A 19,837-nucleotide genomic window follows, 5' to 3' on the forward strand; every position below is an offset into this window, starting at 1 on the left:
CTTTACAAATTCAGTAGTAGTTTGCAACAATGAAACACAAATTCATACAAAAATATTTTTATTCGATGCAAGAATAAAGTATTATAAAAATTGAAATAATATCTTGATTTTAAATTAATCTTAACATTTTACAACTAGCTTTTGTGAAAATGAACATTATCCACATAATGATTAGTACAAACACGTAGAAAAATCCGCTGTACGATAACATTTTGAATATGACGTAGCCGATAGAGATCCACACAACGCAGGCGTGAGTTCCGAGGCGACGCAGGGAGAGTCGTGCAGGCAGTTGTTGACTGACAATGTTCTGATGATTTGTGACATCCTTCACGTATGTCTGGATCGTGCACGGTGATTGTAGCACTTCCCGAGCCATAAACCCACATAAATCGGTTCGATCCCACAGAACTGCGAACTGCGCTCCATACTGTTGATAATAAAGAGACATAATATTTAGGTAGAGGTTACCACTAATTGCACTAGCCGCACTAGTCAATATTTTTCATATTACCTAGAAAATTAATACAAGTCTCGTTTTAGAGTTATTGTCGATCGTCTCGGCCAGCCTTAAGGCATGTATTAATCACTATTTATATACCAATAAAAATGCGTTGTTACATCTAGAATCCGTTGTCAGGCAAGCTTCAACAATCAAATATACTTAGGTAGCAATAAAAACATACTTTTATGATTTGATTGTATCACTCACCATTTCATTTATTCTAGAAGCTATTTGGTACAACATTCTCACTAAGATTGTGCTCTCGTAAGTTGTTATTGGCATGAGGTCCGGATCACCCATATAGTGTACTTTGGTCGGTTTACTGCGCAACTGTAACCATACAAATAAAAATATTATTACTGACGTTATTTCATGATTATTATAGTTCCCATTTAAAAAAGTTATGTGTAATAAAATTACCTTATTTGTAATTGAGAGAGGAAAGTTTAGAGAATTGTCATATGATGAACTATCCAAAGAATTATCTTCTATGACTGGTTCTGGTGGAACTGCCACAGGTGCGTTTAACTGAAAATATAAAAAAATATATATTTACGTACAAAATACGCATGATAAAAAAAAAAATGAAAAAATTGCTACCAATAGATACTTTAAAATGTTACATTACAGAATGTAACACTTTAAAAACCAAAGTATGTTTTATCTTTAATCAGAGTTTACCATGCTAGATCAAATTAACATGATTGTATAACATAATTACCCCAAATATGTATGAGAAGTAATGGAAACTGGTTGTTAAGAAATGTGGCACTTTCTTGTTTTCTTCTAACAAAGCGGCTTCCTCTCCTTCATCTTCTATCATTAAAAATACCTTTATTGAACCCCAGATACCTAGAAACAGGAAATACATATTTCATAATAAATTAAATAATTATAGATTTAATTTATTTTGACGCCGATGCCTGATCAGTTTCGGGTCACGTCGGGGTTCATATTCATTCAGCTCATAATTATGAACCAGTGTGTCTCTCAGACATCTTCGAATAGTTTTCGTGATTAAGACATAAACATTATTTAAGTATAGTGTCTGGCGTTCCTTAATTACCTTTGTTGCGCTGATTTATCATTTTATTAAACTCTTCAATATTATTTTCTGCCGTTGTTCGAGCTGTTACAATTCTTTGCAATAAGTGAGACGCAAATGATCGCATATTCTCGCCCCATATCGGTTGGTACTCAAAGTTAGCTGATAGATTGAATTCTGATAAAGATTGCTTTGCTATTGTCACCCACTTGTGTAACGAAATACCATTGTAAGTGTAACTGAAACAAAAAATAAATTAAAACATGAATTGGATAGGCGTACGTAGCTATTGTGTTTTATAATATGTAGTGATTAAGGGCTCCTTGAAACTAGATGGATATCGGATATTTTCCCAAACAACAGGATAGGTATGTGAGTAAATAGTAAAAAGATAGTTTACTAAATTTAATGTCTCATGGAACTTATTAGAATTATTATACAAAAATTTTTTTACCTTTGTTCCATTCCAGAATTATTATAACTTGTATCTGGACTTAGACTCAAACCTGTGCCACTGTCAGTGATAGCTTTTTCTAAATTCCATAAAATTGGGCAGAGGTGTTGTTGTGTGAAGACCTGTTGAATAATTGGGAACATTTAGCACAAGATTGCACATTTAACGTAGTAACTGGGCAACTGGGTTGGTTGCTGGACTACTGCAAATAGTTGTTAGTGCAATTTTGTATGATCTACAAATCTACAAATCTGGTATAACGATTAACTGGAAGTAGAATTACAATCTAGGGGCACTGGGGGTGATATGCGAAGCATGAATAATATATGCAAGAATAAATAACATTTTAAAGCTGAAAAAAGAAGATTACCTTTCCCAATCTGAACAGCATAATGGCATTCTTGTAAGCACTGAGGTCCAGCCTCATAAACCTTGGCAGTATAAGTTGGAAGATGCAAGTGTATGATGGATAGTTTTCAGCTATGAACTGAGTAAAACTTAAGTCTAGTTTATTTGCTTTTTTATCTTCTGCATTGTTGTTGTGGTGAGCAAATCTAGAAAAACCAAGACATTTCTTTGAAAATATTTGTAGAATGTCAATTTATTTTCTTACAATTGATTAAAAATAGAAACAATAAAATACCATACATAGTTTCATATTACCTGTCTTCAGAAATATTGTTGTTAACATATCTCCATGGCTGAATAAGACTTAGCCACAATTCCATGACAAGTCTGAACGACGCATCGAGCGGCCATGTTGTGACCAAATGCTTTATATAATGGTATGCTCGAACACACATTAGTTGACGAGCATATTTCCTAAGTGCTGATGATCTGACTGCAGGGTCAGACATGTGTTTAGCCGAAAAGGCGTGTAAATGCTTGACTAGAACCCGTACTGTTCTCACACGCTCTGGACTAGAAGATACAGTCGTATAGTTTCTCTGGAACATCTGAATTAAATGAAAAGAATTTAGTTTGTTATAAACATTAACTGGACGCTTAAGTAATAAACTAGAATAAGCATTAGCTGGTTAAATTACTGCATTCTTAATAATGCATTTAATTCCCGGATAACAATTTTATTGTTCTGGGAAATTATGTGTTAACTCAAAATAATAGAATAAACCAATATAAAATTAAGTATGTGAAATGACGTACTTCAACATTTCTAGCACTGAACTGCTCCACACTCATCCAAATGTCGATGAAGACTTGTAGCACTGTTTCAGAGCGCCAAACCTCATTCCTTGATTGATTCTGTGTTGTTGTATGTTGACTACTCATGCTGCCAGACAGATCAGGTATCAACAGCAGAGATGGAGAATACAAGGGTCTGAAATATTACAAATTTACAATAAGCATTTAATTAATGATATTAATATTGAAGAGCTTGAATATTGAACTCATATAATAAGAGGCAACAGGTTTATTACAATAGATATGTAACACAACTCATGAAAAGAGGATGTTACATTTCATAATGTGCTTGTCTGTCACCTATTTGAACATTAAAAGGGTGTTACATTATAAGTATGTGTAAAAATGCTTACCTATTAGCTGTTTGCAATGGAGCAGCCATGGGTACTTTGCCAGTATAGTTAGGTATGTGTGGAAGTACAGATGTATTTGGGTCTGTAGGTAAGAAGTGCACCAGATAGTCACATGCCAGAGCAAAGTAAGCACTGCTCCAGTTCTCCCAAGAACTAGTCTGTTGATTGTTACTAACAAGGTGGAGTGCGAAATTGAAGATGTAATAATCAAATGGATCTGTTACTATATAGGAAAATATATTGATCGACTTAGAGAAAACTGTAGAACTGAAAGCAAATATTAGAATTGTAAGATGTTCTATAAATTGTGTTATATTTCTACTCCTACTTTTAATTTGCAAGAATAGCATCAATACATACTAAATGGTTCATAGTTTTTCAACAATAGATTATTTCAATTCATTCAGCATGTGATTGATTATAACCTGACTAGGCTATGCTTCTTCAAATGGAGTTGATTTATAATAACAAAATTGCCAAGCTAGATTAAAATAAAAAAAATAAAAAAGTTTTGATAAAGGATACTGAGTGCCAAAGCCACAACATTGAGTGTTTGTGGGTCAGTAACAAGCATGTCAGAATAAAACTGTGGACATCTTCCCCTCTCCAAAGTCATTTGCAAATCCAACTGAAAATTAAATACATCTATTAAATCATAGTTCAGACATACAACATACCTAATTATAATGAAGACAGATACAATAACAATAAGATATTTATAGTGGTAAGAAGAGTATTAATTTATGGCTAGATTATATAGGCATATTATTAGGTAGAAAAGGTATTTTTCTGTTTACAATATGCTGAGTAATACTTACTGGTAGGACATTCAACGGAACATTATATTTTAATTGTGGGTCAGACAATAGTTTATAGCACAACCGGAACATTGGCCCCAGTGGTTCAAAAAACGCCATCAAGGCCATAAATTCATGCTTTTTGCCATCATATGTAACTGTCCGCAGCCCCCAGCCATTGTTGAAAGTGTTTGAGAATATATTACTGATTAACTGAGGGAACAATGTCTGAAGATCTTTGCTCGGAGTAGATTGATCTATGATTCTAGTCAACTCGTCAACTTTTTCATGTAAAGGCAAATTCAAACTTGTGTAAAATTGACTCTGAAAACAAAATAAACAAAGTTAACCAAAATTAAATTATTGGAGGGAAAAATGTGATTAGACATTTTAATACATACCATAATATCGTGTGCCATCGTTGCGTTGTTTCTGTACTCTAGATTTGCCAAGATAACTAATAATTTGTATATTTTATGCTTTAATTCACTACAATTTGTTTGAATAGTAAACCCTGATATTCACAAATTAGTTTTCCATTTAATTATTCATTATTATCTTGAATAGTAAAGAGCGCGACAAATAAATTGTAATGTGTAATATGTTTTAGTTAGATGAAACGATTAAAAAGTAAATGAGGCCGGTAAACGACAGCGGTTAACCACCATAACCACAGCAAAAAGCAAAGCAAAAGATGACAATTTGATACCTATGATAAACGTGACAGTGACATTTTGAAGAATAAAATTGTGATTAACGACGCGTTCAAAGTTAAGAAAATTATCTTAAAAAAATGAATACAGATTAGGGCAAGCCTTCACACAATCATGCTATGTATTTTACTATGTTATGGCAAAAACCCATTCCCGTTATTGTGCTAGACTGCTGGTTTGTAGGACAGTGTATGGGCAGTTTTATAGTGTTACTATTGTCGGTGAATATTGACAATCGTCAGTCATAATTGTCACTGTCATAATCATGGTGACATTTGCATTTGATAAACAGTCACATTTTCACGTGTATTTTTATTGTAGTCAATGTGTTACTTGATATTTATCAGATTTTTTGCTGGTACTATAGATTTCCATATGGATTAAGAGTTTCGTGTAAAAATAACATCCGAATTCATATTCTAATACTGACAATAACAGTTGTTATTTATGTTATAATTCAATTCTTTATCAGTTCCAATAAGAGTCCGAGTAAAGTTGGGAATTAGAAATCTATTATATTCTGAAGAAAGATGACTTACGACTGGTTTGAGTCTATAGGACGGCCACGGTTTGTGGTTGCTCCAATGGTTGATGCCAGTGAGCTAGCTTGGCGCCTTTTATGCCGGCGACATGGAGCAACATTATGCTACACGCCTATGTTTCACAGTAATGTTTTTAATAAAGACCCTAAGTATAGGAAAGACAACATGGTTACGTGTGAGGAAGATCGTCCTCTAATTGTACAGGTTAGTATTTACAAAGGTTTGAGAGAAACAATTCTTATTGGGTAGTCAAATTGTTACTTAGTTTTGGTGGGACATAAATCTTAATTATATATTTTGACATGAATATCTATTAATACAGTTTGTATTACTGTTTTTCAGTTCTGTGGAAATAACCCTGAAATAATGGCATCGGCTGCGAAACTCGTTGAGGGTCAATGTGATGCCATAGACATAAATCTTGGCTGTCCACAATCCATAGCCAAAAGAGGCAGATATGGATCCTTCCTCCAAGATGACTGGGATCTATTGAAGAAAATTGGTAAAAGATTTTATTGTGTTCTTGATAGGAAAGCTAAGAAATCATAGTCATTTATGTGTCACTGCTAAAAGACAATATAGAAGTATTGTACTTATTAGTTACTGAAACCTAACACATGCAATTTATAAATTGCAAGATCCAATAAATATGATATATCTGTAGAGTACAGAGCTAGAGCTTTGTTATCATTATTTATGAAACCTAACAATATGACATCTTACAGCTAATTCCAATACAATGTCATATTATCTTGCATAGGCATTTAACCCTAACATATAACTTAATAAAAAAAAAATGTAGACTTATAGGTTTATTTTTAAAATTTTAAATTAACCAAATAATTCTTGTTACAGTACAGACAATGTCTGAAGCAGTTTCAGTGCCAATAACATGCAAAGTAAGGATTTTTGAGAGTATAGAGAAATCAGTGGAGTATGCTCTCATGTTACAAAATGCTGGATGTAAAATGCTCACAGTTCATGGTAGGACTAGAGAACAAAAGGGACCATTGACTGGTATTGCCAGTTGGGAACATATAAAAGCAGTAAGGTAATAATTTTGAAACAGAAATATTAAATCTATTAAATTTTTATCTGAGTTTGTTTTATTATGTCATTTTGCCACCATCTTTTGATACAGGCAACCAAACCAATGTCTTATCTTTGATAACATATCATAATACCTAAATCATTATTGATATAATATTATACTTTTGCAAAACAATACCATACTTATGATATGCTAACCTATATTGATTAAAACTAATCAGATTTTTATTTCAGGGAGGCAATATCAATACCCATGTTAGCTAATGGGAACATTCAATGTTTACAAGATGTCTACAGATGTTTGGAATATACTAAAGTAGATGGTATAATGAGTGCAGAAGGAAATCTTACAAATCCAGCCATATTTGAAGGAATAAATCCTGTGACTTGGGAGATAGCTAATGAGTATTTAGAATTAGTAGAACAGTATCCCTGCCCAACATCTTATATCAGAGGACATTTATTTAAAATATTTCATAAAATGTAAGTGAAAAAAATATTATATGTATATTATAGCATAGTTATTATAATACACATACACATAAAATAAATAATGAATGGAACTATTTTAGATTTTCACTAGAAGAAAACAATGAAGATAGACAAATTCTGGCCACTGCACAAAACTTAGATGACTTCAAGAGAGTGTGTGTCAATGTTAGAGACAAGTACTTGCCATACCATGAAGGTAAAATTAATATTGAGAATGATGAAAGTATAACTAGGATTGGATTCAATTTAATACTACCTCCATGGATATGCCAGCCTTATGTAAGAATGTCACCAGAAGAACACACACGAAAAATGGAGAAGTTGAATATTATTCAGGTAATAAATAAACTTACTTTACTGATGTATCAGTAAGTAACCTTTAATGAATTATAGTAGATATTGTTTGTAGGAAAATGCTGCTGAAAAAAGGAAATGTGAGGACACTGATGGAACAACTCTATCTAGAAAGAAAATGAAAAAATTGAAGAGAATAAGCAGAAGGCCAGAAAAGCCAGATTCACAACAGAACACTAGAAGTGGCCAAATCTGTTTTAGTGAAGATTGTCCCAATCCTCTTGTTAGTATATTCCTAATTAACACACTTTTTATCTTGCATGCTAATTTATAGAACTAGTAATATTTGAAATGATTTCTTTTCAGGGTGGAAAATGTTTATACCAACTATGTAAAAGATGTTGCAGAAACAAATGCTATGAAGAAGAGTTAGATTGTAAAGGACATGGAATACTGGTTCATACTAGACGCGAAATGGCGAGGAAATTTGCAAATGGTCAGGCTAAAACAGAAACTGCTACAACTTAATTTATACAGGACATTGGTGACGATCTAGGGGAATTACCTAACAATGTAAATATGTGTAAAAAATGTACAAGTTTTAAGAGAAAATGTTAAATACAATTAATGAATTTGTAACTGGCTTACTCTTTTTATCTGTAAATACTAAGAGCATCATAAAATAAGTAAAATATCGTCATCTACCCAAACTTCCAAAAGCCCTCTTACAAAGTTACAAAACACTGTTAGAAAGGTTTCCTTTTATTTTTTTGAGTGTAGGTAGGTCATTCGTTTCCATAGTAACAAGCTGTATACAGTGTATAAACTCTTAAAATTACGTAAATAAATGTCGAAAGTACACAAAATAACTGATGTTAATTAGTCAAAGTATCCACCCAGTTAGGGGTGATGTCATCCTAGGAATTGTAAAAAGTTAATTAATTAAACGAAATCGAACAGTTGCGCGCGCATTATATGGGTTTGACCACCAATTAAGGAAACAACACAAGGTTAAAACTGAGCTTTCTGCTGTATTGTTCCTTTTGTTTTAGAAATGGTCACAATACAGTTTTGACTGAATAGTGCCTTAGTACAGTGTGAAATGGATATTGAATATAACGTGACTATAGATAAATAGTAGCTTTGGAGTAAATGATAATTATCATCAACATCTACCGATGGACAATTGCTGTTCCTCCCATCAATCACCAAGACCTCAAAGAAGAATAAATGGACTTCAATTGCCCCTGAACTTCCAACAAGTCACAAGCTGGGTCGTGTTTATTGCGACTGGCGCGTTGAATTTCCTCATATTGATAGACATACAATTTAACGAACTGAGGACGATATCATTAGTGATATTCACTGTGCTATATATCTCTCACGTTTCATCGAATCTAACTGCGTCGTTATTAGATCCGAGTGAAAAAGAACTGAGAAAATTGGCAGTATACAATGTTCCTGAGTTTGATCGAGCAGTTCACGCCCACGTTATTGAAAATGGAAGATGTCATCTGTGCAACATTCACACAAGCAGCAGAAGGACCAAACATTGCAGCATTTGCAATAAATGCGTCGACAATTTCGACCACCACTGCAAGTGGCTTAACAACTGCGTCGGCCGGAGGAACTACCTGGCGTTTGTTGCCTGCGTTACGACGGCTCTCATGATATCTACATTAACAACATCATTATGTATAGCAGACATTGTGATATTTTTTACAAATCCCAAATATTTCAGCATTGAAGCACAAAACTTTATTAATTGTAGTACTTCATACAGCAGCACGATAGTGATCCCAGGGTTTTGTAGAACTTCTATATCTTTTCTTGTATTTTTGATTTTATTTTGTGTAATGGCGTTAGCCATCGGATGTGCCTTATTACATTTGTGCTGTTTCCACATTTATATATCGTTGCTAGGAGTTACAACTTATGAATATGTTGTGAGGAGTGGAGACTCGATGACTCCTTCTTGCAAGTGTGTAAAGAACTGTAAGTGTTACAGGTGGAATATGTCTAAAGACCTGTATACCATAAGGCAACCGAAGCGCCATGGGCATGGTCGATCTAGTGATAACATTAATGATGGTACAGTGGCGAATAAATTAGAAGTATTTCGTACAGCAGATATACACAATGGGGAAGCACACGTTATTAACTTTATTAGCATACTAATTAATAATGAATTAGATAAGGCAAGGAAAATGTTTCTGTATGATAAGAACAAAATACACCCTCACGAAGCAAGTAGTAGCAGATAACACACTTCTTTATCTACTTAGGTACTTCTTAGATGCACTCTCCTTCAGCGTCTTTCGAACATTTAGTGAAGGTAGGTTTATTGATAAGCACAAATGCTTTCACGTTTTTGATATATTATTTATTGTAGGTGTCTATTCTACAAGTCTAACATTCGTTTAGACTATCCTTAGTTACTAGACATACATGAACTATAATAAAAAAACTAAATGAAGATGACGATTGATGCAATAACGCTATTCAAGTTTTGCACTCATCTTTATAAACACAATACCTCATATTTATCTCCACACTTTATATTTATATAAGGTACATACATCTTTCTTCATTTACGTAAACAATAAGAATATATCTTGGAACTTATAGCGGTTGCCTATTGTGCCTGTGTATGAGACACGATTGTGTCAGTATTTGTATCGAAAATAATATTTTTTATAATATAAGCCCAGCATTTCTGATTATCTACTTTTATTGTTATTAAATTCTTATTACAAGCTACAGTTTTATTTACACAATCTCTTATTTGAATAGATCTTAATAAACATTGAAATTGTTTATCTAATGACGTAAACGGCGCGCTGTGGGGAGGAAGACGGGCGGGGGGAAGGGTAGGACGTATTCAGCTGATTAATTCCAACTATGTAAATAAAACAATTATATTCAATCGGTTCCAATTTATTTTAATCCTTTAATAAACTTGTAAATTTCTTAAATATCATATAGTTAACAAATCATAAATAAAATAATATTTGAAGGATCCTTCCCAAAGTGATGAGCAGATGGTCCTTGCCTTCGCGAAACTTAACTTGCCAGTTGCATCAGCTCGATGGTGAGTCATTTGAGCAACTTACACGTACGTGTGTACGTACGTCAATGTATTGTAACATTGGTTAAGTCTTGCGTAAATAAGGATTTGTGAAATCGCTATATTTATTCACGTTTGCGGCGGCGATTCTGTTCTTCCTGAAAAACGATTTTCATGGTTACAAGTTGTGTTTGTTTGAATAAAAAATAAGATACGACGCGGATAATTATTTAGTGGATCTGGAAGGTGATGTACACTCAAATTATATTCTGACAAAACCAAAACTTTTTATTAGTTTGTAAGTTTAACAAAGGTCAAAATTGAAGAATCCAATAAGAATCAGCTTAATTGTATATAGTTTGTCATTATTTAAGAATACATGTTGTAAGAAAACTATTCAAAATAATCTTAAGAAAACAGTAAATACAAACCTTCTGTGACAGAATAATGAGCAGTCTTCTGAACATTCCGATGAAATCAATGAACAGTTCCAAGGCGTGTTGCACAAAGTCCTTGCTACCCATTCTGCGCTTCTCAATGATGAGTTGTGTGTCAAACAGCACGAAGCCACACATCAGCATGAGTCCAAGGTAAAGGTGAGCCTAGAAAAGAGGGAAAAGAAATCAATAACATTTCATCACAACTAGGGTGTAGGGAGAAGTGGATATAACTTGTCTACGCCATTTTACCATTTATAGATCCCATCTTGTAAGTGGAAAATAGATGGATATGTATTAGATAAAATTCTAAGTTCCATATTAGATATTTACACATTAAAATTATAATTTTTGAAAATCGCTAAATTAACCTCTCTTATGCTGTATATAAGACAACAATAGAAAACACACTCATAATGAGTGAGGCTTCATGCAGCCAATGTTCATTACACAAATAGGCCTTGACCCCTAGTTTAACATTAAAACAATATTCATGATGATTTAAACTAAAAGAAAACCTGTACTTTGAACAGTGACTTGTATTGTTTCAAGGACATATTTATTTATTAATGAGTTCTAGACCCATATAATGAGATTGAAATATATGTATGTTTTTATAAAATAACAATGGACTTATACAGAAGCTGTCTAAGTTAATGTTCTTTGAGAATGTTCAGGAAGTATTTTGTTCATGTTTTTTATACTTACTTGGTACAAGAAGTGGGATTGCATGAAGATATTGACCAAGGTCATAAGAGACATAGAAGTAAGGAGAGTCATGAGGGTTCCGCCCAGGAACAGCCAGCTGCCACGGTCAGCCAGCATTGCAGCAATAGAGAAGCAGACAAACACCAATGTACTGCCCATAAGAGCTGTCACTATAATCGATGGGTCAACGAAGCTCACATACTCCAGGAGTGGTCCCAAGCTCATTCCTGAAAAGGGCATAATGTTTAAATTATTTATCCTCTAATTATTCATAACTTAATATTGACTCATGTTTCACTTATATAGTAACTAGTAAGTAATGTAGGAAAATCAATACCTATTACCATAATTTGAAACTACTTTTACCTGAAGTAAGTCCGAAACCCAAGAGGTATCCAAGACGTAGGTTTGTATTCTTTCCATTATCAGGAGTAGCAATCAACATCAGCATGAGACCGGCCCCCACAATGGCAGACAGGATACCAGCTTGGAACCAAGTGTACATATCAACAAATACTCCACCCAATGCTGCACCACAGGTCATCATCAAGGTTCCATAGACATTTTTTAAATGCTGGCGGACTGGTGGTTCCCTGTAAAACATCAGAGTCAATTAGGTGACTGCACTAAATTGTAAACATCCTTCATATAATAGACAGACATTACATCACTTCCAATATCAAGAAGCCCATTTTAGCAAATTGTCATTATTACTAAAGTAAATGAGGTATTGTTATTACAATTATTGATTATAATCTTGTTATTGTAACATACTATCATATACGAAAACAAATATTTGTATGTGTGTCACAGAACGTACCTTGAACGACAATGTTCTAGAATGATACAGTCATTAATTAAAATTAATTTTGTTGAAATAATATCTTTTATTAGGTGAAATCATTAAATGCAGACAAAAATATCGTATTTTCAAGCGGATTAGAGAAAAGTACAATACTTACAGTCGATTTTGAAAACTGTTGACGAATGTTTGAAGATTGGGAGTCATGATGATGGGAGCAGTTAATCCAATATCAAAATAATCTTTTGAAGTAAAATCACAGAACACTTCTGAAGAAACCTTAGTATTTGGTGAATTGCACGATGCTAGAAAAGTACTGATTATTTTTAGAATGCGCACAAACCACGAACTCTTCGATACGAAACAATGGTGATTTTGATGAAATTCCAATTGCCATTAAAAAAAAATTAGAATCGAATGACGTCACAGTCACACGCAGAGACACAACACAGTTGATCGCTTATTCTAATATCAAATATCTCAAATAAATATCATTCTAGATTTCATTTTCCAATTCATTGGAAGGAGTTATTTACAATTTAAAGTAGAAAGAACAGTTAAAAAATTAAGAAAATTGAATTGATTAATCTAAATTCTGAAGAATATTTGAAGACCAATCAAAAGAACCCACGATATTTTTTTAATACTGGCAAGGCTGCCTTTTTCGTTGACAGTGACATCTGTAACACTAACTTTGACAGTAGTCAACTTGTCAAGCAGACGTTGAGTTGACGTTGACATTAAAATAACCTCAAACTGTAGCTGAAGAAGCAGTAAACACGTTGTAATTGTATTATTTATATATTGATGTGATAAATACAGAAAAATGGGGAAGAAGACCAAAGTAGGAAAACAGCGGAAAGATAAATACTATCAACTCGCCAAGGAAACTGGTAATGTTTCAAAAGAAAATAATATAATGTTTTGGTCACGTTGTAATTTTTAGCAACAATAACTTTTTACATGTGTTATTTTAGGTTATCGTTCCCGAGCTGCTTTCAAATTAATACAGTTAAACAGAAAGTTTGGATTTTTACAAAAGTCGCGAGTATGCATCGATTTATGTGCTGCCCCTGGTGGGTGGATGCAGGTGGCGCATCAGAACATGCCTGTATCCAGTGTGGTCATAGGAGTCGACTTGTTTCCTATCAAGCCGGTTCCTGGTTGCATCGGCCTCACTGAAGATATTACCACAGAAAAATGTAAATCTGCTATAAAGAAAGAAATTAAAACATGGAAAGCTGATGTGGTCCTACACGACGGAGCTCCTAATGTTGGTCTAAACTGGATCCATGATGCATACCAGCAAGCTTGTCTCACTCTCAGCGCCTTAAAGTTAGCAACAAATTTCTTGAGAGAGGGAGGATGGTTTGTTACTAAAGTTTTCAGATCAAAAGACTATCATGCACTCCTGTGGGTGCTGAAACAGTTCTTTAAAAAAGTTCATGCCACAAAGCCTCAGGCCTCTCGTAATGAGTCATCTGAGATCTTCGTGGTTTGCCAGGGGTACATTGCCCCAGACACAATTGATCCTAAATTCTTGGATCCCAAACATGTGTTTGAAGATTTAGACATAGTGAAGAAACAGCACATGAATATTTTACACCCGGAAAAGCAGAAGAAGGCTAAAGCTGAAGGTTACTTGGAGAATGATTATACTACTCATCATAAAGTAATGCTCTCACAGTTCTTGAATCCAGACCAGGATCCAATAGATTTACTACAAGGATGCTCAGAGGTACACATTTTACTTCCTAATAAACCTCTTTTAATTTAATTTAATGTTTAAATATAAACATATCTTAACTATGTGGCCATTGTTTTACAGATTGTATTTGATGACAAGTCAGTAGAAGAACATCCTAAAACCACAGCAGAAATAAAGGAATGCTGTAAAGATATTAAGGTGCTCGGCAGAAAGGATCTTAAAGCGCTGCTGAGCTGGTTCAAGCAAATGAAAGAATGGAAAGCATCACAGGTAATTACATAAATTTCTTCTATGTTAAACAACTATACATAAAGTTATATTCATATTCTGTCTTGAATGTTGCACCATATTATTGCACAACATTATAAAGAGATTATATATTTCAATTTTCTTAAGTTCAAAATTTAGATTTTCTTATTGCCAAGCTTTGTTATGGCACTTATTAGATTGCAGTCTTAAGTGCTGCAGCAAACATGAATTTAATGTTAACAGACAGATAATATCTTAAATTGTGTTACTGTGTAAGTAATATCTAAATAATATTTATAATGTCAATATTCAGGTGGTCAAAACTGATGAGAAGGAAGGCAGTGACGATGAAACAAAGGTGGAAGAAACAGAAGAAAATGAGGAAGATGGTGTTGATGCAGAGATTGCTGAACTACAGGTATTTATAACTATAATACTCATATGTACAAATATTTGCTTTAGTTTAGATATTATCAATCATAATGGCTATTGTTAAATGAATTATCTTCTGAAATAAAGAATACAGATTTTTACATTTATGACATAATTTTTTGTTCACAGTCTACATAACTAAAATAAAAATTAATTGATGCATTTTGAGTGGGATTTACCCAAAGTAGATTTATCATATTAATTATCAAATTTAAATAAATTACAGGATGAGGAAAGGCGCACATCGAAACGTAAAAGAAAACAGCTGAACAAACAAAGACAGAAGTTGGCAGAGAAAATGAATCTGAAAATGGTGCTGAAGGGTGATGGCGGACCTATCCTGGAGAGCAATGACATGTTCAGCTTATCAGACATCAAGAATGCAGAAGTAAGTAGCATTAAAAAGAGAAATATGAAATAGTCCACAACACATTTTGTTGTTAGTAGATAGAAGTTGCACATAATAAAAGGAACACAGTTACGTAACTATATTGTGAGTTCTATTGTAATAAGGGCGACTGAATTCTATAACTCCGTGATGTTATTGATATTATAGAATAATGCACTAGTGCTTTGTCTAATTTGATCAACTGTTTTATTTGTCAGTTCTGCATTGTCAATTGCAATCGTCTCGAGCAACAAAATGATAGATAACACGAAATTAATGATAATTTCTCTGTTTTAGGAATTGGCGCGTATGGTAGACCAGCAACCTGACATTGTAGCAGAAGCCAGTGATGACTCTGATGATGAAATGAAAGTAAAGCAAAAGTATGTCAAGTATGATACAGAATCCTCTAAACTTGACTCCTCTGGCCTCTACTATAAGGATTCCGACAGTGAACTTGAAATGGAGTCTGATTCTGACAATGAACAGGAAAAAGAAACTTTAGGTAAGGATTTAACATATTTATTCATTATATACAAAATAATGAACAATTAATTAGAAAACTGTCTTCATAATCAAACAAATTTCTAAAAACATGATTTAATTCTATTTCAGCATTTTCGGATTCCGATACGGAAAATAAAAAGGTAGCAAAGATAACAAAACAAAATACCTTACTAAATAGTAAGGTGGCTAAAACTCCAACTGTACCGAAGAACCATCCTCTATTGACTGACTTGGATAACACTGATCCAGTCTCCCGGCGCTCCATGAAAGCAGAGCTATGGTTCCAGAAAGATAGCTTTAAAGATATTGATGAGGATGACGATGAGGGTGTAGATTTGGATAAGTTAGCAGAAACATATAAAGAAAAAGGTAAAAAGGTTGCAGAAGATGGTCTTACTGATGACAAGAGAGGAATGAAAAGGAAACTGGAAGATGAGAGTTCTGACGATGACTCATCAGATAGTGACTATGATGTAGAAGACAATGTCGCTCCTGCCACAGGAAAGGCTGGACCTGATACAAGTAAAAAAGACGGATTTGAAGTTGTGTCACAAGACCCAGGTGTGTACTTTTGTAAATACTTTATTAATATGTAGATCATTTGTCATCATAAGTTATTGTATGATTTGTAATTTAAAACAGTATAAAAATTACTTTTGAAGTGTAGTGAGATTACTTTCATATCTCATAAATTTTGTCAAAGTTGTTTAATTTATTGGATGTTTATGTGTTTTATAGAGCTAAAACGACTGAAGAAAACTCTTAAAATGGATGCTGAGACACTGGCCTTAGGAACGATGATAGCAACTTCGAAAAAGTTCAAAAGAGATCTCATTGATGATGCATGGAACCGCTACGCCTTCAATGATACTAATTTACCCGACTGGTTTGTGGAAGACGAAAAGAAACACATGAAGAAACCAGTTGTTGTACCCGAGGTAATTATATTTTATTTATAATATTGTCTTTTATCTTACATTTATTGGCACAATTTTATTGCCTATTCTATTTCTAAGTAATTTATTTAATGCATTATAATAAAACTTGCAGAAATATACGGAAGAATACAAGAATAGGTTGCAAGACATCAACGCCCGGCCGATTAAGAAAGTGATAGAAGCCAAAGCACGTAAGAAGAAGCGTATGATAAAGAAGATGGAACGTGCGAAGAAGAAGGTTGAGGCGGTCATGGAAAATGCCGACATGTCGGAAAGAGAGAAGGCACAACAAATCAAAACATTGTACAAAAAGGCGCAAACAGACGGGAAGAAAAAGGTAACTTACGTAGTGGCTAAGAAACATACTACAGCCAAGCGAATGAAACGACCTCAAGGAGTTAAAGGACATTACAAGGTAGTCGACCCGCGAATGAAGAAAGACTTGCGCGCGCAAAAGGCAAAAGAGAAAACAAAAGGCCGCGGCAAAAAGGGCAAATCTGCTAAGAACAATAAAAGTATGCCGCCTAAAAAGAAAGGAAAGAAAGCTAAAGCTAAATAGTTGAAATGAATGTTTACTATAGGTACATTATAATAAATATATATCGATTGCCTAACACATATTTTATTTTATTTATTAAAAATCATAAGTTGTATATTTTCGTTAATCTTTCTAGATTATTGTTTTTATTTAGGATTTGTTGATAGAAACGATCATACTATTTTTGTGTATTAAGATGCAACTATGATCCGTGGCGTGCGTCATTCTAACCGGATCCACACGAATCATACGGGAACGATGTTGCAGCTAATAACTTAATTATGACGTAGGTACTTAGGACGTTATAAAACTTTTATCAATATGATTATACTGTTTTCTGTGTATTTTTAGATTCCGTCATAATGTACAGAAAGTCGGCAAGTAATCGGGCGGCCGTCAGTTTTCCAATGACAAGGAACGGACATGAGGCAATTCGTTTTGTGACCCCTAATTCATTATGTGTTTTGGGTGGAAAGTAGTTCCATTATTGTAGGTGGCATTACAAAGATTATTTTTACGACTAAGGTCAGGGTGATATTTGATTCACGTGCGTCATTCGGCGAGTTCAGGGACAGACACGCCATATAAATGATATCACTTCGCTTGGTGGCCTTGGTGTCTAATTCTGATTCGCTCTAACTACGCCGTCTGCCTACTAAGTACCATTGAGCGACTTTATGCACAGTTTGCGGAATAAATATTCTGCGTCGCGATGTTTTCGTCCTCCAAACGTTCAATATTGTTTTCTTGCTAATTGTGTGGACTTCATAATACCTACATAATGTTTAACAAAGTAGGTAAGTTCGTACTTACGTTAAACCTTCGTCACTTAGCCTTGAAGTAAATTATGATTAATTGAAGAAAAGTGTATGTACAGTCCTGTCGACTGTAATTCACAAATTTAATTTGTTAGATAACTTAACTATTTTTTTGTCGTCGGTCACCACTACTTAGTTTAGGTACTTGGGACCTAAGGTAGATGCCGATGCCTGCTTAAAAATTTGTTGGTTCCACATAGCCAATCTTGCATCTTGTCAGCCGAAAATAACTTGAAAATTGCTACCTTTAAGAAATTCGGAAGGAAATAGAATGGTAGGTATGAGGTGAAATGTGGGTAGGAGATGGTACGTGGGAGGTTGGAGGCGGCGAGGCAGGCGGGGCGCTCGGCCGGGCTATATCGAGCGCGCGATCACGGCCAAGGCCGCGCACCGCCGCCGTCATCGCTCCCGACTCCGCTCCGACCGTCCGTGCCCCGTACCCGTACCAATCGCGGTTATTGTCCATAACTAAACATAACAAACAACTCTTTACATTACTGCGTAGTTTCCCGTATTATGTTAATCCCCGAGGACTGCATGATTTAAAACGACTGTAAAGGTACGTGTGAATAGCAGGGAGTGCCGTTGCGTCATATTCAATGTAGATGTAATAATCATGTAAGTAGGCAGGAAGAAGTCCAAATCGCAATAAAGTCGATATTATCCCCTCGATGTATAAAACTGATTGAGATGTACAGAAATAAAACTGATGGAGGTTTCCTACGAGTGTTGGCATTTATGTTACACAGTATGGTTAGCGGTGACGTCCGCAGAGGCGCAGGTAGAAGCTGCCGAGGTGGTGTAGGGACCGGGCGGGGTGGTGTGACCTCGCCCTGACAAGGTCGCCGGTTCCATTCCACTTGGCTACGCCACTCATCCCTCCCTATAGTAATCTTCCATAATGATTCTCGTCTCCCAATACATTATCATAATAAAATGTTTGATTTGTCGTGTTTAGTACATTTTCATCTTATTTGTTTTGCAAGCATGAATTGCGAAGATTCCAAACAAAGTAGGTAGGTACGTACCTCCCTAACCCTCGACCCGACCTTGGACGCATAATTCTCATGGCCGCGTTTCCCCTCTTTTTGGCCATGCTGCGAACGTCCTTCGTTTTCCCTGTTTCTATCCTATAGCGTTGTATATGTAGATAGCTACTGGAATCGGGATCGTACCAAGGTTACGCTACGAACATAAAATGATACTTGTGTCGGTAAATAGGTACCTCCATGATGCGTGGCATTGAATATTATCCTTAGACTTTACATAGTTATATTATTACAGAAATTTGCGATACCCTCGCTAAAACAAGTCAATTGAAGCACAAGGGCACTACTTACCTACTTCTTATTATCATCTCATGATGATGCTCAACAGTGGGCATATATAGGCATCAGTTCAGGCCTCTTCTCACGGAGAACGTTTGAGCATTAATCACCACGCTTTGCTCAAGGCGGATTGGCGAGTGCAAATTCGTAATTTAAAATTATAAGTTTAGATTTCCTCAAGATGTTTTCCTTCACTGTGTGTCAGTGGTATCTAAATAAATTAAGAAAGTAGGAACTTGAAAAAAGGCACTTTCGTATTTGGCAGGTTTCAAACTACAACCTCATGCATGAGAAGCGTGCATGCGCTTTAACCTACAACAGGGCACCACGAGACGACTCTTGCTCGAAGAGCTTCGTTGTATTTTTGGATCTTGCTAAATTGAGATTAGAGTTTAACAGATGAATAAAATTTTATAAATGTCAAATGCTAAAAATGAATAATGCTCTCATTGATGTCACGTCATCCACG

The 19,837-nt window shown here is 34.7% G+C and overlaps 5 protein-coding genes across 5 annotated transcripts; 3 read left to right on the top strand and 2 right to left on the bottom strand.

Annotated features, from left to right (window-relative positions):
* Positions 1-41: 41 nt before the first annotated feature.
* LOC118266687 (sphingomyelin phosphodiesterase 4) lies at positions 42-5,051 on the bottom strand. The gene is made up of 13 exons (XM_035580170.2): positions 4,759-5,051; positions 4,379-4,681; positions 4,086-4,188; positions 3,561-3,777; positions 3,169-3,343; positions 2,668-2,960; positions 2,375-2,558; positions 2,005-2,126; positions 1,572-1,789; positions 1,227-1,357; positions 926-1,033; positions 713-835; positions 42-430 (listed from the first exon to the last, which is right to left on the bottom strand). Exons 1-13 carry the CDS (start codon positions 4,774-4,776, stop codon positions 110-112), a joined length of 2,316 nt encoding a protein of 771 aa, XP_035436063.2. The 5' UTR covers positions 4,777-5,051; the 3' UTR covers positions 42-109.
* A 290-nt stretch (positions 5,052-5,341) lies between these two features.
* Positions 5,342-8,091, top strand: LOC118266732 (tRNA-dihydrouridine(16/17) synthase [NAD(P)(+)]-like). The gene is made up of 7 exons (XM_035580250.2): positions 5,342-5,816; positions 5,955-6,114; positions 6,468-6,663; positions 6,897-7,145; positions 7,235-7,490; positions 7,564-7,731; positions 7,815-8,091. The coding sequence occupies exons 1-7, from the start codon at positions 5,601-5,603 to the stop codon at positions 7,974-7,976; spliced, it is 1,407 nt and encodes a 468-aa protein (XP_035436143.2). The 5' UTR covers positions 5,342-5,600; the 3' UTR covers positions 7,977-8,091.
* Positions 8,092-8,241: 150 nt separating this feature from the next.
* Positions 8,242-10,204, top strand: LOC118266733 (palmitoyltransferase ZDHHC11). The gene has a single exon (XM_035580251.2). It carries the CDS (start codon positions 8,627-8,629, stop codon positions 9,710-9,712), a length of 1,086 nt encoding a protein of 361 aa, XP_035436144.2. The 5' UTR covers positions 8,242-8,626; the 3' UTR covers positions 9,713-10,204.
* Positions 10,205-10,364: 160 nt separating this feature from the next.
* LOC118266734 (bax inhibitor 1) lies at positions 10,365-13,072 on the bottom strand. Its single transcript, XM_035580252.2, has 5 exons — positions 12,623-13,072; positions 12,027-12,253; positions 11,661-11,887; positions 10,947-11,117; positions 10,365-10,673 (listed from the first exon to the last, which is right to left on the bottom strand). The coding sequence occupies exons 1-5, from the start codon at positions 12,667-12,669 to the stop codon at positions 10,641-10,643; spliced, it is 705 nt and encodes a 234-aa protein (XP_035436145.1). The 5' UTR covers positions 12,670-13,072; the 3' UTR covers positions 10,365-10,640.
* An 85-nt stretch (positions 13,073-13,157) lies between these two features.
* On the top strand, positions 13,158-17,300 carry LOC118266731 (pre-rRNA 2'-O-ribose RNA methyltransferase FTSJ3). Its single transcript, XM_050703061.1, has 9 exons — positions 13,158-13,355; positions 13,440-14,200; positions 14,291-14,440; positions 14,733-14,837; positions 15,078-15,239; positions 15,537-15,744; positions 15,855-16,307; positions 16,485-16,684; positions 16,797-17,300. Exons 1-9 carry the CDS (start codon positions 13,289-13,291, stop codon positions 17,241-17,243), a joined length of 2,553 nt encoding a protein of 850 aa, XP_050559018.1. The 5' UTR covers positions 13,158-13,288; the 3' UTR covers positions 17,244-17,300.
* The last annotated feature ends 2,537 nt before the right edge of the window (positions 17,301-19,837 follow it).

Source organism: Spodoptera frugiperda, chromosome 23 (genome assembly GCF_023101765.2).
Source record: "Spodoptera frugiperda isolate SF20-4 chromosome 23, AGI-APGP_CSIRO_Sfru_2.0, whole genome shotgun sequence".
NCBI lineage: Eukaryota > Metazoa > Arthropoda > Insecta > Lepidoptera > Noctuidae > Spodoptera > Spodoptera frugiperda.